Source organism: Rissa tridactyla, chromosome 4, assembly GCF_028500815.1.
Source record: "Rissa tridactyla isolate bRisTri1 chromosome 4, bRisTri1.patW.cur.20221130, whole genome shotgun sequence".
Taxonomy (NCBI): Eukaryota; Metazoa; Chordata; class Aves; order Charadriiformes; family Laridae; genus Rissa; species Rissa tridactyla.
Window position 1 is genome coordinate 73,259,337 of NC_071469.1, and position 26,059 is coordinate 73,285,395.

At 56.0% G+C, this 26,059-nt stretch overlaps 1 protein-coding gene and 1 non-coding gene across 2 annotated transcripts in view; both read left to right on the plus strand.

Moving 5' to 3' along the window:
- The window catches only part of VAC14 (VAC14 component of PIKFYVE complex), a 70,260-nt gene that overhangs the window by 6,589 nt on the left and 37,612 nt on the right, over window positions 1-26,059 (plus strand). The window contains exons 3-12 of the mRNA XM_054198921.1: window positions 75-242; window positions 929-991; window positions 1,948-2,055; window positions 2,851-2,960; window positions 4,533-4,639; window positions 5,815-5,949; window positions 6,212-6,364; window positions 8,382-8,442; window positions 15,859-16,003; window positions 16,295-16,360. Coding sequence (XP_054054896.1) covers window positions 75-242; window positions 929-991; window positions 1,948-2,055; window positions 2,851-2,960; window positions 4,533-4,639; window positions 5,815-5,949; window positions 6,212-6,364; window positions 8,382-8,442; window positions 15,859-16,003; window positions 16,295-16,360 — 1,116 coding nt within the window. The remainder of the gene's footprint in view (window positions 1-74; window positions 243-928; window positions 992-1,947; window positions 2,056-2,850; window positions 2,961-4,532; window positions 4,640-5,814; window positions 5,950-6,211; window positions 6,365-8,381; window positions 8,443-15,858; window positions 16,004-16,294; window positions 16,361-26,059) is intronic.
- Window positions 7,440-7,510, plus strand: TRNAG-GCC (transfer RNA glycine (anticodon GCC)). The gene has a single exon. It is a non-coding gene; the product is annotated as a tRNA-Gly (tRNA).

Genomic DNA, 26,059 nt, shown 5'->3' on the forward strand with positions numbered 1-26,059 from the left:
CTGTATGTTCTAGGGCAGCGCCACCTCTCCCTGCGTCACGGTCCCCAACTAACCGGTCTCCTCCTGTCCTCCAGGACTCTGGGCTCTACCTGAAGGAGCTGATTGAGCCCGTGCTGACATGTTTCAACGACGCCGATAGTCGGTTGCGGTACTACGCTTGTGAGGCTCTCTATAACATTGTCAAGGTGGCCAGGGGCTCTGTCCTCCCACACTTCAACGTGCTCTTCGATGGCCTCAGCAAGGTAAGAAGCTTTGTCTCAACCCCCGTGTGCTTTTCTTTGCCACAGTGGACATCCAAGGCTCATTCCCTAGTCCTCTTCTTCTCTGGGTCAAACCAATCAAGTTGTCCGTGGTCTTCGTTCCAAGTAAACTGGTTTACGTTGACCCAGGCAGGTCTGAAGGACAGAATGAGCAGTTTCTGCAGCAGCACAGCGGCTGCTGATGTTGTGGGTGCTGCAGTCCGCTGTAAGATGCCTTGTTCTGCGTCCTCACCTCCAGGATGTATTTTCCTGCTCCTTGTTGGGTGGTAGTAGAAAATGAGGCCGACAGAAGTGCTGCAGGCAGGGTGGCTCTGCGGCACTACAGCTTTGTGGAGTCTGTAGGGTCAAAACCACATCTACGTATGCCTGTCATTCCAGCTTTTCACTGGCAACTTGTATTTCTCCGCCACTTGAGAGCATGGCTGCTGGCCCATGAGAACCTGCGTAGCTGGGGGAGGTGATGGATGCTTGATATTCCCCTTAGGAAGTCTCTCAGGAGGATTTGTTGGAGCCTATTGAGGAGTTGAGATAAAGGGACTTCTCCGTGTCCATCCCTGTAATGCCAAAGGAGAGGAACAGTCCCGTGAGCCTGCTGGGAGCTCCCCTGCAGCACAAGGAGCAGACCTGGGACCTGTTGCTGCAATGGCTCTTGTTTCTGTCCTTCACAGCTGGCTGCTGATCCTGACCCGAACGTCAAAAGCGGCTCTGAGCTCCTCGACCGGCTTCTCAAGGTATTTTTCCCCTTCTGCCAGAGAATCCTTGGGGCAGGCTGCATGCACATCCTGGCTGTGGGGACGTGTCGGTCCCCGAGGCTGCAGCTGCTAAAACCGTCCCAGCTCAGTCCTGCGGCTACCGTCAAAGCATTTCTTTCTCTCACCGGCCGTGGCCTCTGAGAGTGAGGGGCTGGTAGGTTATCGCAGAGCCACGTGTGCATTCAGCTCTTGGGAGCCGGCTGTCTGGGGAAGCAAGGTTTTGGTCTGAGCGGGGTCACAGCCCGGTCCCAGAGGCTCTTCCTCCCTTGCCCAAGCGAGCAGCGGTGTGAGCGGAGCTGCTCTGCTGCCGCTTTCGGGGTGGGGAGCTCGCTTCCTCTTCTGCCTGCCCATGGGGTTTTTTTTTTTAACTCTCTCAGACCTCCCGGTTCCTTTTCTGCTACTCAGAGGCAACTGGCTCCCTGCCAGGTCCTGTCCCCAACTCACCCCTGGCTCCTTCTCGTTAGCACAGCGGTTAACGCAGTCTCCGCATCGCCTGCTGCAAACCTTCCCGCTGGGAAAGAAGCAGCAAAATCCACCCAGCATGTAGGAAGAGCTTGAAAGGAAAGCCAGGGAGGGCTCTCCCACCCCTGACACGTGTGGTTACATCAAAGGGGGTTGCTTATGTGCGCCACGGAGGTGCTTCCCCCGCCTGCCCCGGCCTCCTGTTGAGCCAGGCTGGCACGCAGCAGGCAGGAGCCTCCCTCTCTGGGTGCCGCTTTGCCTTAGTCCGTGCCCGAGGGGGATTACTCGCTCATCGCCTGAATAAACCGCGTGATTCCTTCTCCCGGGGTCTCCTGACCCGCAGAGCCGTGCATCAACTACTTGTCATCTTTTTCCTGTCATCTGCCTTAAAAAAAAAAAAAAGAAAAAAAAAAAAAAGCCTGGGGGTGGGGTGGTGGCCATCCCTCCTAACACCTTCTGCTTGGCCTCTGCAGGACATCGTGACAGAAAGCAACCAGTTTGACTTGGTAGGCTTCATCCCACTGCTGCGCGAGAGGATTTATTCCAACAACCAGTACGCCCGCCAGTTCATCATATCCTGGGTAGGTACACACCTGCGCCACGGACGCCTGCCGGTCCGAACTCCAAAATACCGTGACCTGTCACCATCCCATGTCTGGGCAAACAGCCGATACCCACGGCGCTGTGTGAACTCAGGCGCCTGAATTTACTTGGGCAGAGTTTTTAAGCCGGTGGAGTTTTTTCGCCTTGCTGCTTTAAAATGCCAGCACCTTGTCACCTCGCTGTTACAGTCGCAGGGTCGTCGTACTGCGCTTCTGCCAACCTGGTTCAGGACGTTGATGGCCAAGTTAGAAAATACGGTCAAAGCGATGCTTGTATAAGTAAGATACACTGTCATCTAGAGGTTACGGTCTCCCAAGGGACAGTGCCAGACTGTTTTCCATCACCCAGCGGTGATGGAGGGATGTTGCTCTCCAGGAGACAAAGTATCTCTACTTGCTTTCTCCTTTCTGTGCATGGTGGGAGCTCTCGGTGCCTGGCCGGGGTCTGGGGAGGGATGTGTCCCTCTGCGCTCTCTCTTTCAGCCATGCTGTTTGCCATCCTGGGTCTGCCTGCATGCGTCTGCCCAGTCGTTCCCGATCCCTGCTCTTGTTTTACAGAGCTGTGATTGGAAATGGAGCAATGCTGCAGGCTGATCCCCCTGTGCTAGCCCAGCTTCTTTCCGAGATGGACAACTTCACGCTGTCCTCTTGCCTTCCCCCCATCCCACAACAGCTCGGCTCTGAATTCCTCAGCGTCACGCCAGATTTGTGCCGGTGATGTTAGTTAGCTTCTCCAAAACTCATCTCTTCTTTCTTATTCCTCCCCTGAGCTAGATCCTGGTCTTAGAGTCTGTGCCTGACATCAACCTCTTGGATTACCTGCCAGAAATCCTGGACGGGCTCTTCCAGATCCTGGGAGACAACAGCAAGGAGATACGGAAAATGTGAGTGTGGGGCCGGGCATGAGAGCTGCGTCTTCCTCACTGTCTGTCCGTCACCCTCTTCGTTTGTTTGCCACTCGTCTGTATAACAGCAGCGAAACCCCCCCGCGGGTGGTGGGAGACAGAGCAATCTGGCTGGCTTAGTCGGTGGATCAAAGTGTCCTTGGCCAGGGCCTTCCTTCCCCGGCTTGTTGTGGCTGGCGTGGCTGCAGAGGACACCGCGGTCTGTGCTGCGGGGCAAACAGTTTTGGCTGGGTTGAGCTGTTGCCTTGCCAGCCCTTGCACCCGGGATGGGAGCCGCAGAGGCTCATGTGTGCTTCTGGGATGGGGTGGGAGCGCTGCGAGCAAGCTTGCAGCATGCGAGCCTCTCTCAGCGAGGTGGAGCACCAACCCAGCATCTCCGGCGTGGAGAAGAGGAGCAAGCAATGCGAGCTTGCTCCTCCGATCCATTGCTGGGCTCAAGACAGAGGCATTTGGGAGCACAGCGGTGGCTGGATGCTCTCGGGGAGTAACTGGACCTGTTTTGTAGGGCACTGGTAAGTGGTGAGACCAGCCTGGGTCTGCTCCGCTGGAGAGCCCTCCTGGATCCTCCCTGCTGCTTTCTTTCCCATTGTCCACATGTCAAGGAACAAGCACTGAAGGCTTTGGGTGTCACCCGCTCCCCATCCCAGGCATACCACCGTCTCAGCAGAGCCTGGGGGGCTGTTAGGGGAGTTGTGGGAAGGTGCGGGGGCTCCGGGTGGTCGTCACCTCCGTCCTCGCAGCTCTGTGCGGTCTCTGCTTGGGGCAGGGTGAGCTCATCAGCCTCGTCCTCCCTGGCTGTCCCCACCAGCATCCTTTCTGTTATGGTTTGAAAAACCCACAATAATTTATTGTCATTTAGACAATTATTCTCTCTCATCTGATGAGCCCTCCTCACCTGGGAAGGGGAATCGGGGAAAACAAGGAAACCCGAGGAATGAAATATAAATAGATTTAGTAGGATAAGCCTAAATAATTAACATGAATAATACTAAATAAGCAGTATTGATCCTGATATCGATATAAAACACACGAGGACCATACCCAGCCCGTTCCCCAGCAGAAGCCGTGCACTCCCCGCAGGGACAGCCAATGTGGGACCCTGCGAGCGCTGCGGCTGCGGGAGGAAGGGAAGGGCTCAGGGCTGCGGCACCGGGGCGAGGAGTGCTCAGGATGGCAGCCATCAGGGGAGGGGGAGAGAGAGAGAGAGAGAGAACTCCTCAGCAAACTTCCTAATTTATACTGAATGTGCCGTTCATGGTATGAAATAACCCTGTTGGCAGCTTGGGGCAATGCCCGGGTCTCGCCGTCCCTCATTCCCGCACCTCGAAAACACCGAGACCTTGAAACCTGCACCCCAGAGCTGGAGATAAATATTGTCACCAATTCAGGCACTACAGTCTCCTAAAAGTGCGGTTTTCCCAGGCATTAGAAGCGAAATTAGTCCTGGGTGGCTCAAACCAGGACGCTTTCTGTGTGTGCGTGTAGACTGGGCTCCGTAACTTCCCCGTCCAAGGCGACCGAGCGCTCACCGGCCGCTCTGCCTCTCTGCAGGTGCGAGGTGGCTCTCGGGGAGTTCCTCAAGGAGATCAAGAAGAATCCTTCCAGCGTCAAGTTCGCAGAAATGGCCAATATCCTGGTGATCCACTGCCAGGCGGCGGGTGAGTGCTCAGGACCAAGCCGTAGCATCCGCCTCCGGGTTTGTCGTGCCGACCATAGGTTCGGGCCAGGAGTTTTCCAGTGGGCCGTTCACCAGCTTGCCCACTTGCCCTTTCTTTTTGCCATCGTGCATCCAAATCCTGCTGAAAGTGGGGACAGGCAGCTCTCCCACAGTTGGCACTGCTCTTGTACTGCTCCATCAACCTCAAATGCAGGTCCAGCATCCTCCTGAAGCGGAGGTAAAAAGTGAAATATCTGACATTTGTGGATATCCGGCATATCTAGAAGGACCTCCTTAGGGCTTATCTTACCCTCTGGTGGCACTAGGTGCGTAGGCAGGACGGTTAAACGTGACGTGCTGGTGCTTTGTGGTCATGCTGCGCTGCAGCTCCTGCGGATCTGCCGTGTAGGCGGTGGCGGAGGGTGACAGTGGCAGCCGGATTTGTTTCCCGAGAAGGATCTTGTCCCCGAGCTGTGCCTGTCGAGCTTAAACTGCTCTTTAAACGTTGCTGAACAGGAGTGGGTTTCTTACAGGATGAAAAAATGGAAATAAACCGAGGCTGCTTGCTCTTGATTAAACCGATGCCCGATGAATTTACACTGTTTAAGCCTAAAATGTGGCCTTGGCATCGCTGACTGCCCCAGCAATGCTCCCTTGTTCAGGACTTGGGGAGGCTAATAAAAGCCCAGCTCTAGGAGCGGTGCTTGACCCAGACACACGACTGCTATGGGTGTGACGGGGGAGACACCCTTCTGCATTGGGAAGCTTGACGGGATACTTGTAACTGAGGAAACCTGGATTATGGGTTGAACTGGGTTAACTCTGAAACCTAATGATTGAGTTTAATCTCAGCCTCCTGGCAGATTCAGGTTTTACCGATCTCCTCTGGGACTAAACTGTCCCAGACTAGGGTCTGTCTGGACTCGTGACTCTGGATGGAGCAGAGGCAGCTCCCTGGTGAGCATCCCCATCCCCTCACCATGCTTCGCTTCAACTTAGTCATTAAATTGACTTGAAAAAGATCATTTATAGTTAAACATTTAGTGTTTTGCTACATAACACTGGAAGAGAATAGCCCACCTCTCCTGCGGTGGATGGTTTGGGAGCAGCAGGTGGAGGTTGCTCAGCAGCCGGTGCTGTCCTTTCCCTCACCTCTGCTCCTCCCATGTCTTCCAGATGACCTGATCCAGCTGACAGCTATGTGCTGGATGCGGGAGTTCATCCAGCTGGCTGGCCGGGTGATGCTGCCTTACTCCTCAGGGATCCTGACTGCTGTCCTGCCGTGTCTCTCCTACGACGATCGCAAGAAGAGTATCCTTGTAACTCGGAGCTGCTCCCATTTCTGCTACAGCACCCTGCAGGGAAGCGCCTGGTTCCTGTCCCTGGGGCACAGGGCCAGGAGAAGTCCTCCCACCAAGTGCTAAAACCTTCACCGGCCCTTTAGATGTGACGGGGGTTGCAGTAGCTGGGCTGGGGCAGCCTTGGTGGGGCTGCGGTGGCTTCTGCGTGACTAGCCAGTTGTGGCACCTGGCCGCCTGTGGGACTGTGTGTTCCTTACACTGCCTCCACTCAGACATCAAGGAGGTGGCCAACGTGTGCAACCAGAGCCTGATGAAGCTGGTGATCCCAGAGGATGATGAAATGGATGAGGCCAAGCAGTCGATGACCCTCCCAGTAGAGCCCACCTCGGAGGAGTCCCTCTCCAAGCCAGAGGCAGCGTCCAGCGGTGAGTCCCCGTTGGTCTGGGCCATTAGAGGTGTGGTGAAGGTCAAGGGAAGGTCCTCAAGAGAAGTTCTTGGGTTGCTTTGGTGTCCTGGGACAGCTCAGGGCACATGGCACCTCTGTGCTTTCTTTGAGCCTTGGAGTCCTGTTTCGCAGATGATCCTCTGCTGAGACAGACGCGGTTGGTGCTGTCTGCGTAAAGGGTCCCTCATCCAGCCTGGAGCCCAAGCGGTGCTGCAGTTCCTGGTGAGCATCCCCATCCCCTCACCACACTTCTTCGCTTCGACTTAGTCATTAAATTGACTTGAAAAAGATCATTTATAGTTAAACATTTAGTGTCTTGCTAAGTAATACGGGAAGAGAATAGCCCCCCTCTCCTGCGGTGGCTGGTTTGGGAGCAGCTACCATCAGCCAGAGGAGAGCTCAGAGAGCTGTGTTAGTCCTGGGAGAGCATCAATACGTGCATGGAGGATGTGTGTGCGGGGAAAGGGTAGGGAACAGAAAGGGGAAGAATTTTGGGTCCTTTCCAAACTCATGATGCTTTTGATACCTTCGTGTGGGCATTGTCCCGGTCCTAAAATTTCCAGAACAGAAGAGGCAAAAGGTTGCAAGTGGGATGGGAGACTCGGAAGAGTGGTCCAGTGAGAAGAAACTAAATGGAGAAGGTCCTGGTGGACCGATGCCTGAACACAGCAGCAGCTTTAGCCTTCCAGCATCCCCTTGATGCTGTTATCGAGATGCTACTTCTGGCACATATTTTTTTTTTTTTTTTTTCTTTTTTTGTCCAGGCGTGTGAAACGTGTGTAACATCTAAATCACGTGGACTAATTCATTGTATTCTGGGGCTATGCATTCAGCAGCGTGCTCTTCTGCAACGTGCCCGCAAGCGGCTTTTTGGAAAATCCTGCCATGAGAGGGGGCGGGAAGGTGGGAATTAAAAGGCTGAAGGGTTTTCTCGTACAACAGCGGCTGGGTCGAGGCGGAGGAGGCAGGGAGCTGCGTGGGGCAGGCAGGAGCGGGCAGGCAGGAGCAGGCAGCAGTGGGCAGGCAGGAGTGGGCAGGGAGGAGCAGACAGGGCAGCATTGGTGGTTCAGTGGTAGAATTCTCGCCTGCCACGCGGGAGGCCCAGGTTCGATTCCCGGTCAATGCAGTAGTTCCTTCCTTTTTTGGAGGGGAAAAATGAAGGGCTGTAGCACGACAGCGAAATATTTTCTTTTTTTATTCCTTATTTGTCCCGAGAATACTTCCTTTTATTAAAATTTCTTCCAGAGGAGCTTTAAAACGTGAACAGACAGTTGAATTGCTTTACTCTCTATCCCTCTGGGGCCGGATCGCACCTGGAAGCGGGCAGGACCAGACAAACCTGCGATGCCTTTGCGTGACAGACTCTCAGCTCTGCGCCCTGGTTGTGCTGGTGTGGCAGCGCCGCTCAGCGTGTCATAGAGGCAGTTGGCACAAGGGGGCATGAGGAATCAAGTTTATCCTCCAGTGCTTTGTCACCGTGCTTGTGAGACCTGGCTTTAGTACGGAGCAGAGGTTGGAAAGCTGTTTGGGTCGCTTGGATTCCACGTGGAGTCACGCCACAGGAGAGCTGGCCAGGTGGAGATGTCCTGGGTTGGATTCAGCCTTTCCTGTGCTTGTGCGGTATCTCTAGGCTTTGCAATCTGGACTCCGCAGTCCTAAACTCCTTCTTCAAGAATGGTTCAAACTATGAGAAGGGTGTCTCCGGGTCTCCATTACGGAGGAGAGCCAGTTTGGGGCAGAGGTCTGAAGCTGCACAACCTGCGTTTTGCCGGGTAGGTGCAGCCTTGTACCAGCTTTGTCCTTTAGCAGGAGAGAAGAGCTTGACAAGGAGTGTGGAAAGCTCACTGCAGGCAGAAGGGATCCTCGGGCTCCCCAGACCCTCAGACGACGGCTAGTGGTGTCTTTGCGGAAGGCCACGCAGCTCTCCAGCCTCCCAGTCCTGCTCTCCACCTTCCCTGCCATCCCACTGACTGTGGCACCTGTTTATCTGCCCCCAGGTTCTCTGGATGCGTCCGGTGACTCCAACTTCAACAACAGCGGTGTCTTCACAGTAACCAGGTAGGGTGTGTTTGTCACTTCCAAGGGGCTTGAGAAGAAGGGATGGCTTCTCGGGATACAGGCAACCACCGACAAAGCTGTGGGGAAGGATGGTCCGGGCTGGAAAGTAGTTGGGGTCTCCTGGGTCGCGGTGGGGCAGATGACTGGGGATGCTCTAGGAGTTGACTGCTTTTCTGTGATGCTTTTGCACCAAAATGTCTTGATTTTATGGTAAACTGAGGTGTTTGCCCCCACCCCAGGAGACCTTCCAAAGCTCCCCCGCGGAGGTCTGGTAAGGTAGCAAGTGTCTCTGCACTTGAAGTTGTGCGCCTCGCCTGTCTTCGTGGTTGGACACTTTGGCTAAAAGATAGGGAGAAGGTGGATGGTCGTCTTGGTTATGGCTCTTCTAGCTTGGCCAAAAGAGGAGGCATTTGGATTCCTCCTGCCTTAGCAGAGGAACGGCGGTAGAGGAGCAGCGGTGCGCTGGTCTGCCAGGGGTGCAGAGACCTCACGAGGAGGTGCTCCGTGAACCGACTGGGGCTGGCAGAAGAGCTTGGGGAGCGTTGACCCTGCTTCTGGGCACCGCAGCCCTCAGTGCCGCAGCCCCCCACGGCACGGTGCTGTGGGGCTGCACCGGGGGGCAAACTGTCCAGCTGCCAGAGAGGCGAGGGGTCTTGGCTGCCCGCCTGTCCCCGTGCCCGCCTGTCCCCCTGCCCGCCTCACATGGCGTCAGTCAGCCCCGCGTCTGCAGAGAGCAGCTCCGTGCCCGGGACGGTTTCTCCCAAGATCTCATCTAAATCATCTCTCCTGCAAATACCTTTCTTCCCATCCAGCTGTCGGTGAATCTGGGGACAAATCCACCTGCTCTTGTAATGCATCTCCCCTTTCTCTTCCCCCCTTTCTCTTCCCCCCTTTCTCTTCCCCCCTTTCTCTTCCCCCCTTTCTCTTCCCCCCTTTCTCTTCCCCCCTTTCTCTTCCCCCCTTTCTCTTCCCCCCTCACTGCCTACACTTCCTTTCCCCGGAGGCCATGATTTCCGACACTTGCTGTGCCGATGCGTGTGTTTATTTGTTGTTGCGGTCCCTAAAATAGGATGCGTTACTCTAGCTGCATCCTACCAGCGAGGCTGGCGCCTGGTGCCCATCATAACACATCCCAGAGGAATGCCAGCGTCAGCTTTCCAGGCTGATGCTCCGTTCCTTTTTTTGCCCTCCTGCAAAGCCCAGCAACTCCCTGGTCTTCATGATGCCCTTCTTTCCCCCACCCCCGCCACCTCTCTTGGAAGTACAGATCTTTAGATTTGCGCCTAGACTTCGGTTTATGGCTCTTAAGTGGTTTTTCCCAGCTTTGCTGTGATCGCTGCGTCCTGGCCCTGCACAGCCCTTAAAGTTTAGCTGGTGCAGAAGCGCGGGGCTGAAATTGGGAAGGGGAGGGAAAAGGAGAGGTGCTGAGTTCAGAAGGACAAGTGGTAACTGCGTCTCTGGCTGAAGAGCCGGCAGCCTGGGGGAGGCGGGGAGTGACGACCGAAGGGGGACAGAAGCAGGAGTGACTTGGTCACGGTGTCACCCAGAGCCAGGAGGAGAACGGCTGCCCAAAGCGGTCTGACACATCCCCAAGCGCTGGCAAAACCACCCGGGACAGCAGGCGAGACCCTTCACGCCTCTAAGAGACCTGGATTTTGGACCTGGATTTTAGGGGGACTTGTTCCTGAGCCCTCCTAAGCTCTTTTAAACAGGAGGTGCCAGGCTTTATCCCGGGGTTTACCTGCCCTGAAGCCCGTTTCCTCGTCCTGTGTGACCTCTCTGCTGGCCCAGAGTCGGGACCTGGAAGATTTTTTTCACTGTGGCACCCATTGTGGGGGATCGGCACGGGGCTGGGGGGCTGTACGTGGTGGACGTCTGCCTGGTGCTCCATCAGGCTCAGCCCTGGAGCCGGAGAGCTGGTACCGGTAGCCAGTCGCAGCCGTAATTCACCCCGGGCAGCAAGCAGCTGCCTGCATGCTGGATGCCCACTGGGTGTCAAGACAGGACCGCAGGAAACCATCACGTTGCTTTGAAAAGCTGGAAAGCCCGCAAACGGAGGAAGTTGCAGCTGCTTTTTAAGATGAAGTCACTCTTTGCTTGTGTTTTTGTTCGGTTTCCACTCCCCCCCCCACCCCGCCCCGCCACCCTCCTCCTCCTGCTTCCCCCAGCCTCCCCTGGCGAGCGAGTGATGGAGCGTGGCCCCGCGCCAGGCGTCCAGCTCTCACGCCCCCTTCTCCTGCCCTCCCCGCGCCGCCGCCGTCTGCAGCGAAAGGAGGAGGACCTCGGTCAGCAGGGGCGGAGGAGCTCACGGCCCCAGCGTCTGCAGAGGGACGTCTTCCATGAAGATGCCATCCAAGAAGATGACGAGGCCTGACCGCTCCGTAGATGGATGCTGGGCATGTTCCTATGGCCACCAAGTGGCGTGCACGCCCCTCCCTGCTCATAAAACACGCTGTTGGCGATCCAAAATGCTTCCAGGGTAATTGCCAGCTTCACTTGGGAGGGAGCTTCCTGGTGACATTCCCTAGGAAATTGGGGACCGTGGCTGTGCCGAGACACAAGCTGGCTGCTGGGAGAGCCGGGCTGGAGGGGCTGTGGGGCTCCTCGTGCAGATGGGGGTCCCCGCGTCCAGCTTTTGCAAAAAACATCATTGGAAGGGGACCAGAACCGCGTTTCGGAGGCGCTGGAGCTTTTCTCTGGCCCAGCTGACCCCGCCGAGGCTGCGATGGCTGGTGCAAGCCCAGCTCAGGAAGGGGAGGTGGAAGCGCAGTGGCTGGAGCAGAGCCCGGGCTTCCTTCCGTCAGTCTGAGCTGCTGCAGGAGAAGATGCAGATGTCTGTCCCGCCTCGCTGGACCAAAACAGCTGGAAAGTGCCTTTTAGGCTTTTTAGGCATCAGTGTTTCAATACAAGATCTGGATGGTTTGAGATGTATTGGGGCGTGGATCTCAAGACCAGGTTGGACGGGGCTTGGAGCAACCTGGGCTGGTGGGAGGTGTTCCTGCCCAGGGCAGGGGGTGGCACTGGATGGGCTTTAAGGTCCCTTCCAACCCAAACCATGAGACAACTCCCTAACCATACAGCCGGGTGGATGGTCAGGCACGGCTGGCAAGCGGTCAGCTGGGCTTCCTGGGTTAGATGCATGGCAACTGGACAAGGGCGGTGGGACCGTGATCCCTCACCGAACTAGATAAAGGGACATGGGGACTCCAGAGGAGCCTTTGTGGTCCTTCCTGATGCAAGGAAGGCTTCTGGTTTTGGGTGGTGTTCAGCAACACACAGACACGTAAAGCTTCTTGTTGCTCTGCAGAAAGGGCAAACAGCTGCCACGTGGCTGAACTGCTCGAGGCTGCATTTAAATTTGGACTTTTAAACGTGGTAGTTAAGGCTTAGCAGAAAGCTAAAATTGCCGCTTCTTATCTCATGCTGGAAGTCACCATAGCGCAGAGCCCGGCGTGCCTTGAGGGTGAGCTGGGGAGTCATCAAGGTGGTGAACACTTGGGTGGAGGGTAGGGATGGTGCTGGGTGCCCTGCCAGCACCCAAGGGACGGTTGGCTGAGGGGCAGAACGATGGTTTGTTTTGAGCTCGTGTACCCAGCCTGCTTTGGAGTCCTGTTCTCCAGCAGCTTGTCTGGTGGAATCTGCATTGCTCCAGCTTTTGGGTCCAGGATGTCCTCTTGGGGAAGCTCCTCCTGACTCTCCTCTCCAGCCTGGGGCGAGAAGATGGATTCCCTTCCCTGCTCCTACTGCGCTGGGTGGATGAGCTGGAGGGGGGACCTTGTGTACGCTGTCCCAGCCCTTGTCATGGTCATCTACAGCCTGTTGGATGCTTCTGCCTAGACTCTCTGCCTTTCCTCTTGCGAAAGTTCCTCCTGACCTTCCTCTCCAGCCTGGAGCGAAGAAGATGGGTTCCCTTCACTGCTCCCATTGCACTGGGTGGATGAGCTGGAGGGGGGGACCTTGGGCACGCCGTCCCAGCCCTTGTCACGGCGATCTACAAGCCCGATGGATGCCTCTGCCTAGACCTTAGCCTCGTCGCTTCACTGGGAGAGCAGCTCGCGGGCACTTCCAGTACTGGGAAACCGCAGTAAGGAGAAGGAAGCCAAGAGCTCTGAAACGAGAGCGATGGAGGACAAGAAAGCGACAGCTTGTGGGACCAATAGTGGAGAGGAGCTATTTACCTCCTGGCCGCTGGCTCGAGCCCGTCGAGCAGCACAGCTGCCAGCCCGTATGGGAGCTGCCCTTGTGACTTGGACCACAATGAAAGAACCTGGATATTTCCACCCTTGGCAAGGCCGCTTAAAGGCTAGAGCCTGGCCTAGACCTTAACCTTCACTGAAAAACGGGGTCAGGAAAGCAGCTGGGCCAGGCAGGAGGCCAGGAGGGAGATGACAGCTCAGGCGTTGGCAGAGAAAAGGCGACTGCTGAGGAAAGAGATGGCAGAAGCCCTTGAAGAAAAGGGAGAAATGAGAAAATGAGTTGATAAGGGACATGGGGTGAAAAACATTGCCGTGGGTTGAACGCAGTGGGGAAAGTGAGCTCTGTTCCCGTGCTGGAGGATGCTTTCTGAGGTGGGGGGACATGGGTCTCCTGCCCCACCACTCAACTTGAGCAAAGGGTACCAGTACCCAAAGGTTAGATCCTGCTGCAACCCCCATTGTTGCTCAGTTTGCCCTAAAAACATGTTCTCGCCGTCACAGGCAAATCATGGAGGCGGTGCCAGGGCCGCATTCGTCCTCAGGAGGAGAATCTGGGGTAGTGGGTTAGATGGAAGTGATTGCATCCGACATCTGTCCTGCCGCAGATGCCGGCATGGGGAGCTGGCCTGGCAGGCCCGGGGGATGGCATTAACGCAATGGCATCACTGCTGCTCCCGCTCCGCGCTGCCTGGGGATTACGGAGAGTCGGGTGGAGCTGCATCCACGGCAGCGATTGCCATGCTCAGCTGCTGCTTCCCTCCCCCCACCCACCCCACCCCCCCCGGCCCCGGAAAGGCAGCATCCCATGGGAATCCAGTGCCACTCCATCTCGGAGGCAGAGGAGCGTGGTCGGTGGGAGATTTTTAGCCCGATTTCACACGTTCACCAAACCTCTTGCCGTTCAGGATGGTGCCCTGCTTTTGTGCTGAGTAAATGAGCTGCTTCTCCACCGGCAACCCCCCTCAAAGGTTAAGCTCGGCAGCCACGGGGAGAGGATAGCCGGCAAGGAGCTTTGCCCGGCCGCCATCCCTTTTCGCCGGAGCTGACCCCAGCGGAGCCGCAGGGCAGTGGTACACGGCATGGATGGGGTCTGGATGACTCGAGATGGGGGCAAAGCGCTGCCAGGCACCTCCTGGCATCACCTGGGCTGGATTTTTGACTTGAGCCACCCTGGCTCTGCCCACAGCCTGCTCCCGGGCAGGTGCTGCATCCCTGCGGAAGGGGTTTTCACAAGTGACTTTGGCGCAATCCGTGCTGGGGATGGTTTGTTGCTGTGCTGGAAGCAGGGCAGTGTCCTGCTCTAACGATACCACCCCCTGTCCTCCCCGCCTGCCTCGCAGCAGCACGGAGCTGGCGGATGTGACAGTGTCGAGGCCACCTCTGCACCGGCTTCATGCGCCGCTTCTCTGCGCCGTCCTTTTGGCCACCTCCCTCTGAAAACACGGGTCACCCTGAGGGTTCTTTTCCCCCCATCCTGCACAGGCGATGGGTATTTTAGCGTGGAGGTGTAATCGGGTCAAGGATTCGGGCTCCTCTTCCATCAGGAGCCCCATGCCACGTGGGTGTCAGGCTGCAGCGGGAGCTGGTTCTGCAGGAAAACCAGATACTGGGGCTGGTTCAGGCTGGCTTCCATCCCCTGGGATGCTGCTCCCTTGGACATCCCTTCTCCCCAGCTCCCCGTGCTTTGGGTCCCTCGGTTCCGCACATCTGAGCCTTTGGCTCTCGGCGGTTGTTTGCAACATCAAAGCGAAACTTAGTCCAACTCGAAATGCAATTTGCAGAACCCGGCGTCTGTTACGTGATGCAGATCAAGCAGTCAGATATCTGCAGGGCTGCGAGGGGCCGCAGCCTCCTCGTCTCGCCCTTACAACGTGTGTCCTGGGGAAGATCAAATCCTATTAAGCAGCCGCTTGACTTGCGAATTATACCATGAGAAATCTGCCCCTTAGGATTTCTTATCAAACGAGATGCAGAGCAGCTCTGCGCACGCTAGAAAAATCGGCAAGTGGCTGCTCCAGCCTTGAATAATTCAGTAGCTTGGGTAGGACAGGAGGGACTTTGCTCTTCAGTGCAGCTCCCTCTTGGAGGGCTGCTTCGACCATCTCAAGGCCAACCATCTCTCCTTAACCTGGGCTCTTGTGACAGCTACTTCCCACCTCCATGCTGTTGAGGAGGTGGGAAACCCTCAGGTAGACTTCGGGATCACAAACAGGACAAAAAACTGCCATACCATGACCTCTTCTGCGTTGGTGTCTCCTGTCCCAGTGCAGATCCCAACTGTATGGGGAAAAACTGGGGAGTTTTTCGCCACAGTATGAGCTAAAGGTCTGCAGGCTGTCGGTATTATAAAAGAAGCGACGTCTTGGTGAACTAAGGGACTTGTTTGCGTTCATCCCTGGTTGATGACGGAGAGCTATCCTTGTCGTTTAGGGTGGCTTTTGGGAAACAAGATGATGTTCTCAAGGCAGCCTCATAGGATAGAGCTGCATCCCAAACACCTTGCCAGCCAGGTCACCATCTGCAGTCCTCAGCGCGAGGCTGCTGGGATTGGCGGAAACTGGATGTCCTCGCCTGGTTGAGTGGCCCCAAGTGGAGTTTGAGGAGGTGTGGGTTGACGTTCTCTGGAGAAGTTTGAGTTGGTGAAACTTGAGTTGGATTCTGAATACGTTTTATGGATCTTTAGCCTTCAAACCCCAAAACTGATGACTGCGGTACAGACCAGTTCCTCAACACAGCCGTGGGACTGGAGTCATGTGGTGTGGTGTGTCTTTTCATGCAGAGGCTGTTTCTGGAAAGCGGTAATCCTTGAAGCCTGGGAGAATTCTGTTGTTTCCAGAGCGAGTTTTTGGTGTGCTACCATGTCTCTCATTGCACTTCCCCGTCCCGTAATGCCAGTCAGAAGCTACCTACACCATATGGGCAAACCTGGCCATGCCCAGCCATGACCCTACAGGCTTGCAAGCTTGAAGCTTGCTTCTTGGCTATCGGAACTCTTGGAAGACTTGAGCACAGTTCTTGGGTTTGCTATGAGCAGATCTGGATGCGGAGAATAAGAAATGTGGGTGGCCAGGCTGAGTGGGGCAGGAGCAGGCCCAAGGGGACAGTTGAGGTTTCTTGGGGTTTGAGCTGTAGCCTGTGGTGTGTTGTAGACCTCCCCGCCGTGGGAGGAGTGAGTTGGACATTGCAGCACTGACCCAACCTCTTTCTCCTTTCCATGCAGCTCCGAGAGGATCCAGGTGACCCTGAACCTGGATGGGATAGTTCAGGTGCTGGACTGCCACCTTCATGACACGTCCATTGGGATGATGACCAGAATTGCAGTGCTGAAATGGCTCTACCACTTGTACATCAAGACTCCTCGTAAGGTAGGTCAGCGACTCGACGTGTGAGCTTCCTTCATGGAATTGAGCTCATCTGCTCCCAGCCTGCTCCTTGCCTTGGAATTGGCTGTAATTATCTTGGTGACACTGCAACCAAGCGTCCGCCTGCCTTTTCTGAGAAGGTTTTGGCTGCTGGATACTCAGTAGCTTAAGGAAAAAGAGCTCACTAGCTCAGGTGGAAAATGCTGGTGAAGCTTTTGGCAGCCTCCCCTGGGTTGAGGGGGCAAGGGGTGACCAGGCCTGTAGGACTGAAGCCATCTGTCTTTCTGATTCTAGATGTTCCGACACACCGACAGCCTCTTCCCCATCTTGCTGCGGACCCTCTCAGATGAGTCGGATGAGGTGAGCGCTGCAGAAGTCCTCTTGAAAGCTTGCTGTCTCCACATCTAACTGGGCTTTAGATTTTTTGGGTTGAACTGAGGGATTTGGTGAGGCTTGGCCAGTGTTGGCACTGAGGGGTTCAACCCTGCTGGCTGAACTGAAGAAGACCCAGTGCAGAGCCTGCAGGTAAGTCCCCGGCTGAAAGCCCCGCTGTCTCGGTTAGGCTGGTGTGGTTGGGACCCGCTGTCTGTATAAACCTTCTACTTCATCTCTGAGAGTTGGGTGATGGCTTTAAACTAAAAGAGGGAAGGTTTAGACTAGATAGAAGGATGAAATTTTTTACAATGAAGGTGGCGAGACACTGGCCCAGGTTGCCCAGAGAGGTGGGAGATGCCCCATCCCTGGAAACATTCCAGGCCAGGTTGGACAGGGCTCTGAGCGACCTGGTCTAGTTGAAGATGTCCCTGCTTATTGAAGGGGGGTTGGACTAGATGACCTTTAAAGGTCCCTTCCCACCCAAACTATGATTCTGTTCTATGATCCTTCAAAGCCAGCTCCTAAAAATCCTTTTTTGCTTGCTTGGGAAGACAGCTGGGACTTCAGGTCGCAGAGCTGATGTCTTCCCTATGGGTCAGGGCCTTGGTGAGTGGGAATTCAGGCTTTGTAGACATGAGAGGGGGATCGTGTCCAAGCATTCTGCAAAATCTGAGACACAAGGTGATGAAGCAGCACCCACCGCTCGCAGGGCAGCATCAGCCTTGCCTGGTGGGGCTGCAGTAGGTGCCCGTGAGCTTCTTCTCCGCCCCGGGCATTGCTCAGACCCATGGGGTTTGGGCTCTGGGCCACGCTTCTTCCTTTAGCCCCTTCCAGTGTCCTCCCAACTCAGAAATCAGATGCTACCTCGTAGTCTGGGCCAACACGCCATTGGGACCTTTAAAGGTCCCTTCCAACCCAACACATTCTATGGTTCTATGGGACGTCTGCCCCGAGCCCCTTGGGGAGCTGAGCTCCCTTGGGGTTGGAGTTTTCTGGCTACCTGGAGGCCTTCTCTGCATCGGCTTTGCAGGGGCATCAGGTTGGCCGGGAACTTCTCGGCTTGGGAGTGGGCAAAAAAGGCAGCTGTGAGTGAGCCAGCTCGCTCTGCCTTCGCTCTCCTGCCTGCTCCCGCCTGCCCCTTGCCCGCCCAGTGCGGTGCTCTCCATCTCCCAGGCTGCTCCCTTCCCTGGGTGCTGCACCATTTTCCCATTCCCTTGTCTTTCTTCCTCCCCTCTTCTTCTCTCGTTCCAGTCATCTCAATTTTCGTAGACTCGCAGAACGGTTTGGGTTGGAAGGGACCTTAAAGATGATCTAGTTCCAATCCCCTTACCATGGGCAGGGACACCTCCCACAAAGATGGAAGGTGTCCTTTCCTTTTGGTACACTTCCATTTTGGCGTCTTTGGCGTCTTCTCCTCCTCTCCGTTCCACCCCGGAGCATTTCTGTGCTTGGGTGGGAGGCTGGCAGCTTTTGGGCACGCAGCTGGCCCAGGCGGAGCTTCTGCCATCAGCTGGATACCTCCTGCCCAGAACTGCGAATGATCCCGGCGGGTTGTTTTTGGGCCAGACCTTCCCCGTGGAATAAAAAAGTCCCGCGCTATCTGCGTCCCTTGACACGCTCAGGGCATCAAACCCCATCCCCGTGCGTGGGAGGGTGGGGGGCGTTTGTTTAGAGGGGAGGGAAAGGAATAAGCAAAAAGCGAGGGAACGACGGGCGACTGCCTGGCCGTTTTCCATACCCTGCTGCTTACGATGCAAACCTTTCCAAAAAGCGTCCCCGAGCGCACATCTGCCTTTGCAACGCTCTAGAAAGCCTGCATCTTGCAGATAGTCTCTCCAGCTTGGCAGGAGATCGCAGTGAGTCATGTTGCAATTACACTGCTTATTAATATTTGAAAAAAGCAGTGAGGAAAGGACCCTGGTGATGCATTTCCTCCATGTGACATAACTGGGAATGGCTCAAAAGTCATTTTAAGCTGATTTATTTAATCCTGTCTTCTATTTATTTAAATGTTTGGAGGTTGGGGTGTGGGGTTTTTTGTTGGGTTTTGGTTTTGGTTTTTTTTTTTTTTTTCAAGGAAATCCATAGACGAGTCGATCCATTAAACGCCACTGCTCAGCTGGCTCCCAACCAGATCTGCTGCTCTCCGCAGAGGAAATAGAAATGACCGAAAATAGTACGGGGGTTTTTTGAGCTGGGCGTTTTTGAGGGACGATGAGGACAGATTGAGCTAGTTCGCCTGCGATATTAGAAAAAGGGACGCGGGGTGTTCTCTTCGCCGTTCCTCCCTGCTCGGTGCGGCGTTTGTGTGCACGTTTGCATTGTCCTGGAGCAGACGGGGATCTCCAGAAGCTCTTGACTCTAACGGGCTGGGGATCACCGGGTTAGCGTGGGGGTCCTGCGTGAGCTTCCCCATCGGTTCTCTGATGGGGAAACATATCTCTCTCCCCTTTCCAGGTAGGGCTCCACGCGTTGTGCGGTGCAGCACGGGGTGTACGTGAGTTTTCAGGGTGGTTCTTTTTTGCTGTCTTCATCCTGCGATGCTGTCCTCCGCAAGGGAACCTGGCTGGGCAGCAGTGCTGGTACCGTCTTTCTTCCCAGGAAGGCTGAACACCCTTTTGCAGTGCCTGCAGAGTCCCTGGCCCCCATGAATCATAGAATCATAGGGTTGGAAGGGACCTCTGGAGATCATCCCATCCAACCCCCTGCCAGAGCAGGGTCACCCACAGCAGGTGGCACAGGAACGCGTCCAGGCGGGTTTGGAATGTCTCCAGAGACGGAGACTCCACCACCTCTCTGGGCAGCCTGTGCCAGGGCTCTGCCACCCTCACAGGAAAGAAGTTCCTCCTCGTGTTGAGATGGAACTTCCTATGGTCAAGTTTGTGCCCGTTCCCCCTTGTCCTGTCACTGGGCACCACTGAAAAGAGCCTGGCCCCATCCTCCTGACACCCACCCTTTAAGTGTTTATAAGCGTTGATAAGATCCCCCCTCAGTCGTCTTTTTTCCAGACTGAAGAGACCCAAATCCCTCAGCCTTTCTTCATCAGAGAGATGTTCCAGTCCCCTCAGCATCTTGGTAGCTCTTTGCTGTCCCCTCTCCAGCAGTTCCCTGTCCTTCTTGAACCGGGGAGCCCAGAACTGGACACAGCACTCCAGATGCGGCCTCCCCAGGGCAGAGCAGAGGGGGAGGATGACCTCCCTCCACCTGCTGGCCACACTCTTCTTGATGCCCCCCAGGATGCCATTGGCCTTCTTGGCCACAAGGGCCCATTGCTGACTCATGGTCACCCTGTCGTCCACCAGGACTCCCAGGTCTCTTTCCACAGAGCTGCTCTCCAGTAGGTCGGCCCCCAACCTGTACTGGTGCAGGGGGTTATTCCTTCTGAGGCACAGCACCCTACATTTGCCCTTGTTGAATTCCTGGAGCGGTTGTTTTTTCACTAGCTCTTCACCAAAGGAGAATCTGGCTTTGGGAAGGGTCCAGTGCTAAGTCAGGGCTTTGCATCAGACTGAAAGATGGTGCTCAGGCACCCTGGTCTTTTTTTTTTTTTTTAAGGTCTGGTCTTGCTGAGCTGCTCCAAGTCTCTCTGTACGCTTGCCATAAATAATCGAGCCCAAAGCAAGGAAAGAATCGTGCTGGATGTGCTGTGTTGTGCTGTGTCCATGCCTTTTGAGTTGTCACGCCTGGTTTTATCGTTCGAGTAGCACAAGGTGTTGTGCCACCTCCACCGTGCGGAGCAGGGGCCGGTATCTCCTGATGCATCTGCGGCATCCTGAGTCATCTCTGCCTTCTCTCCTGCCCCACTTCTTCCCCAGTTCTCCCGCCCCGGTAAAGAAATGGTCAAGAGACCTAGTTAGGATTCACAAAGGCAGCGCAGAGAAGTTGGAGGGAAGCTTGAAGCACACGATTCCCTTTGATATGTAGACAAGTCAGGATACAGGATTCCTGGCTGTCAGGCGCCGTACTGCTGCACTGCGTCACCTCCTTCCCGTGCTTCCCCGGCAGGGAGATGCTCCAGCCCGCATTTCAGACCTGGTTTTGAAGGCAATCTTTAAAAGCCCTGCTTAAAATTTGATGTGCTTAAAAACTTCCTTGCAGCTCCAAGACTTAGCAGCATCCTGCTGGGAATGGGGTTTTTCTGCACAAGCTGCTCCTTCCGTCAGCGTTGAGTCTCGCAGCCCTGACACCTGGTTCAAGAGTTGATTTTAGAAAAGGTGAAAAGCCAAAGCCCGAGCGCCTTTTTGGAGCAGTGGGTTGGACCTTTCCACCCACAGGTTAGAAGCGCCGCTGCTGGAAGGCACTGCTGAACGGAAGAGCTGCTCTTTGGGTTCTCTTCCTCACAAGCTCCTGGTGCAAAGGCAGCCTCTGATGCAGCCGTTCAGTTCCCTGGGTCCTTCCCGGCTGGAGCGGGGTGCCGAGTTCAGGTGGAGACACCAGGCGCTGAGGGCATCTCTGGGAAAACCATTGACACAGTGGCGCTGCTGGTTTTCTTTCTTTGCTTTGTTTTCCTTTCTCCGGCGCCCAAATGGAGCTGTTTCTTTACGTGTTCCTGTTTGCTTATCTGCTCCTCTCCATCTCGCTGAGGGTTGGAAGTTGTGCTGGGACTTTTGTCTGACTCATGCAGGAATGACGCACGAGGTGGAGCTGGTGGCTGATGTGAAGCGGGATAGACTCTGGCTTCCTCTCCACTCTGCTAATGTGAAAACCTACCTGCGTTGATGCAGCGGCCAGGCATTCAGGCTCTGAACACAGCAAGAAGGTCCAAATGGTTTCTTAGCTTGCTGCTTGCAGCTGTATCTCCTTAGAGCATCCTTAGAAGTCTCCTCCCGGCGATGGACCAGAGTTGGTACCCGTTTCTAGAGAGGGTTAGCTGAGCCTGGGCTACCACCGCCTCTGGAGGTAGCGATGGACTTGAACCTCTGCGTGACCTTCAAGCCAACTTCTCCACGAGGAGCTGAAACATTTTGCCCCTCTCTTGGCTTCCCAGTATTAAATAAGGAGAGGAGGAACCCCAGGTATGGTGGCATACTGGTAGTCATCTCTCTCCTTTGCTGTTAACTCCTACACCCCTCCTGCGTGTCCTGCCGCGGCACCGCAGGGTTGGGAAGCCCAGCTCTCTGCCCTGCTCTCTGAGCTGTGCCGTCGCGCTAAATCCTGGCCGGCTTCTCCCATTGCGCCCGCTTCCCAGTACAATGAAGCCCCAAACAAAAGCTTGTGCCAGAGCGAATAGCTGTCTTAGCGTAGTTTGGTTTGGAGCTTTGCTCTGTTGGTTTTCAAGCCGTTGCGCTCCAGCTCCCAGCCTTTAATTCACCACGGCCGAAATACAGTGACCCCATGCAAAGCAGAGGGTGTAAACTAAAGGTTGCAAAGAGGAGAACTCTCATGTATGTCTGCTTGGCTGTTATTTTTAATTTTTTTTGGTGGTAAAGCTTCTTTGGAGAGAGACTCAAAGCTCTAAAGTACCGAAGCAGGGAGGCTACTCGTTTTCAAGAGGGAAGTTACCCTGAGGGTGAGCTTCGGGCTGAAATGGAGGGGTACGGAGAGAGGGATGTAATTCCAGTTGGATGGCAGAAAGTGTAGTCAGCCCAGCTGGCCATACGTGGAAGCAGAAGTCTCCAAGCAGGGTGGGGCGATGCTTTCTCCAAGGGCTCCAGGCTTTGGGAGGGCACTGGATTGAAAGATAACCCGGGCGCTGCATCGAGCAGGAATAGGAAGTTTCCTGGGGGGAGCACGATTTACCGGGAGCTTCTTGGCTCGGTCCCAGTTCTGGACCATAATTGCATGGCTTCTGGAGACATATGCATAGAATCACAGAATGCGCTGGGTTGGAAGGGACCTTTAAAGGCCACCTAGTCCAACCCCCCGGCAGTCAGCAGGGACATCTTCAACTAGATCAGGTTGCTCAGAGCCTCATCCAGCCTGGCCTTGGATGTCTCCAGGGATGGGGCCTCCACCACCTCTCTGGGCAACCTGGGCCAGTGTCTCACCACCCTCAGCATAAAGAACTTCTTCCTAATGAATACATGGCTTAGACATAATACTGAACAACTAGTGGCAAACGGGCAGTTTGGGGTCAAGGCGGTTTCCAGGAGGTGCCTGTAGCCTTCCTGGGTGAAATCACGGAGCAGAGTAAAGCCTCAAGAAATCTTTCTGCAACGGAGGACAGGCAATCCCTGTCCCGAGGAGCTGGCTCAGGGCGGGATGAAGCCGTAGGATGAACGATGCGGGGATTTGGTGAGCTTGGCTTCGGATGCCTGGCTCCCTGGGATGTGGAGAGAGGTGCTGGATGGGAGACAGGGCAGCAAATCAAAGCAAACCCTTTGCCTGACATGAGCTCTGGGACTCTGGGTGCTGAAGTTGAAGGGGTTGCAGGCATCCAGCCCCTCTCCCGCAGGGATGCTTCGGTTTCCTCCAGCCCAGTCCCCCTGGTTGGACCTGTCCTGCCTCCTTCCCTGCATGGAGAAATACCTCCTTGGCATCCCACCCTCATGCCTGGCATCAGGTGGTGTGTTAAGCTCCCACTACGCTAATTAAACACGTGGAAAGAGGTGCCCTGAGCTGTGACAGTGCTCATGCTCCTGCTGCTCGGGCTGCGCCGTTTCGGGTGGCTGTGGCCGTATTACCAAGTGACCCCCCCCCAACTGCCTTGGGGAAGAGAGGAGACGCCCCCAGCCCCGCTGCCTTCCTTCTGTCCCCGTCCCCTCCCAGCCACAGGCTGAAATCCGGTGGCTGTAAAGGATCGGGGCAGGAGGTGGGGGGAAAGGCCTTGGCAAGATGAGAGGATGGAAGCTGCTGTGCTGGGGACCTGAAAAGAGGGCCGGTTAAATTGGTGTGGGAAGATTAATGGTGGGTTTTCGTTTCTTTTTCTGTCTTTAAAACCCGGGGGGGGGTGGGACACACAGACGGGGACGTGTAAGTTTGCTTTTCACACCGTGTGTGTCTGGGGCTGGGCCAGCCGCGCTGCTGGTCGCTCTTGGCTCCGGGGCTGCCTGCCCGTGCTCGCCTCCCTTCCCTTGGCTACGGCTAAAAGGTTTGGAGGGGGCGGGGGGGGGAAATGAAACAAAACAAAAAATGAAGCCCTCTGGGGAAGGCTCGGAGCGCGCTGCGGCAGCAGGGGCTGCGCTGGGGTGGTGGAGCAGGAGGAAGAACCCAGCAGCATCCTCGGCTTACCGGGTGTCCCCTCTGCCTCCCTGCCTTGCCAGTCCTGGTAGCGCCCTGGGGTTTTCCAGGGCCTCCCTGAGCTTGGTCCCCTTTGAAGAAATGCTTTGCAGTCCTTAACCTTCCTGTTCCCCATCTTGGGGGCATCTTGCTTCAGCTGGATTCCCGTCTTCTCCTTGGTGAGATTAACCTTCTGGTTTCACTGCCCTGGGACATCCAAGGCTGCCCGCGAGCACCTTCCTGGTGCACGCAGGCATTTTCATCTTTTAATTTTCCTTTTTTTTTTGGTAAAACTTTTCCGTAAATACCAGCAAGGACAGTGTTTCCAGCAGCTCAGTCCCTATCCTTCCCATCCCGTGTGCGCCAGGAGCTGCTGCCCTGACGTCCTGGTAGTCAGCACGTGCTGCAGGATGCTAAGTCTTGCTCCTGCAGTGGATTTGGGGGGTAGTGGGGGGATCACCTCCCCTTCCCCCTGCCAGGGCCAGCTCAGTGTTTTGGCTGGAGGCAAAGTTCTCCCCAGGAGCATCAAGGCGATGCTTGGCACGCAGGAGGTGCGTCCGTGCACCACGCACCGTTTGGGGGGCTGCTTTTCCCCAGCGCCGCCGGCGGCAGCAAAGCCGGTCTCGGCTCCGTTCAACCAGAACAAGCGGCAAATTAACCTGACCTAGATCTGGAGAAGCCGGAGAGACCCGATGGTTTTGCGTGCCCTCACAATCCGCGCTCCGGAGGCAAGACGGGGAGAAACCTCGTCTGTTCCCAGGGAGGAGAAATAGCTGCTTATTTATAACAGCTTATTTATAACTGTCTGGTAACCTGCTCCTGGTCCCCTGGCTGCGCAAAAAGCTCGCCCTCCTCTGTGCTGCTGTTCATTCCCATGCTGGGAATGGTTCCCGACGTCGGCCGGGTCTCCCCATCCATCAGGATCCTGCTTCCCTGGCTCGTTCCAGTCCCCAATAACCAGCCCTACGCTCGCCTGGAGCAGGGGCACACTGCCCTACATCTCATCAAGCGCTGGGAAACCTCCACCGAAATCCCTTCTGGGCCAGGAAAACGTCCTCGGTGGCTACTCCTCGGGGCTGGCCATGGGGATCGTGCCCTGGCCCGGCAGCTGGGAACGGCTCGGCCCTTGTGCTCCGGCACTGTCGGGTCCGACGGCTGCTCAGCTCCTGACGGATGGGACCAGCTTGCTCCTGGCGCAGCCGGGCCCGTTGCCATGGCAATGGCAGGATATTGCTTTCTTACAACCTCCTCGCTCGCACAAAGCCAGCCGCCGGGCTCCAGCTTTGCTTAGCGCGGGGATGTGCAGCGCATACCAAGCGCTCCTGGCTTTCCTCCGGCCCTGGCTGGGAACCTGCTCCGGAGCATGCGGGGAAGAAGCAGCGGGAGCCGGAGCTCCCTGCCTCTTTCCCACGGCTGGAAAACCCCAGGTCTTTGCGGCTGCCTGCTCCTCCTCGTCCTCCAGGTGTTCGTGCACCCATCCCTCCTCTTTCTTATTTCCTACATGCGTTTCATTTGTAAAATCCAACCCGTCCTGGGTTTTTCCACCTCCTGACAGTGACCAGCATGGCTGGCTTGCAGGGGGGGATACCCCTTAACATCCCCAGAGCTCAAGAGGTCCAGCCATACCCTTGATGGTGCCAGTCACTGCTCCCCGGGCAGCCTGGACACAGCATCCCCAGCCCAAGCAGCATCTCAGAGATGAGGCTTGGCACACAGCTCGGGGGGGTTCAGAGAATCATAGAATGGGACCTTAAAGCCCACCCAGTGCCAACCTCTGCCCTGGGCAGGGACACCTCCCACCACACCACGTTGCTCCAAGCCCCGTCCAGCCTGGCCTTGAACACCTCCAGGGATGGGGCAGCCACAGCTTCTCTGGGCAACCTGGGCCAGGGGCTCACCACCCTCCCAGCAAACAATTTCTTCCCAATATCTCATCTAAATCTCCCCTCTTCCAGTTTAAACCCCTTCCCCCTCGTCCCATGGCTCCCCTCCCTGCTCCAGAGTCCCTCCGCAGCTTTCCTGGAGCCCCTTTAGGGCCTGGCAGGGGCTGGAAGGTCTCCCCGGAGTCTTCTCTTCTCCAGGCTGAACCCCCCCAGCTCTCTCAGCCTGTCCTCCCAGCAGAGGGGCTCCAGCCCTCCCAGCATCTCCGGGGCCTCCTCTGGCCCCGCTCCAACAGCTCCGTGTCCTTCTGCTGTTGGTGCCCCAGCGCTGGAGGCAGCACTGCAGGGGGGTCTCACAGAGCGGAGCAGAGGGGCAGAATCCCCTCCTTTCCCAGCTGCCAGCGCACGTTGCGTTGAATTACTGATCCATCCTCACAGTATAAGGCACTTCTCTAAATGCTCGGGGAGGCAGCAGGGGTGACTTCTGCCCAGCCCAGGGTCTCCGTCCTGTTTTCTGATGCTGCGGGAGCTGCTGGTGGGGTCTGTGCTGGAGGACAGCCCAAGGGTCTGGCTGGCCGGGTGGGCTGTAGGGGGGATCGTGGCAGCAGCAAATGCAGCAGGGTGGCAGTCGCGGGCGGCTGCTTTG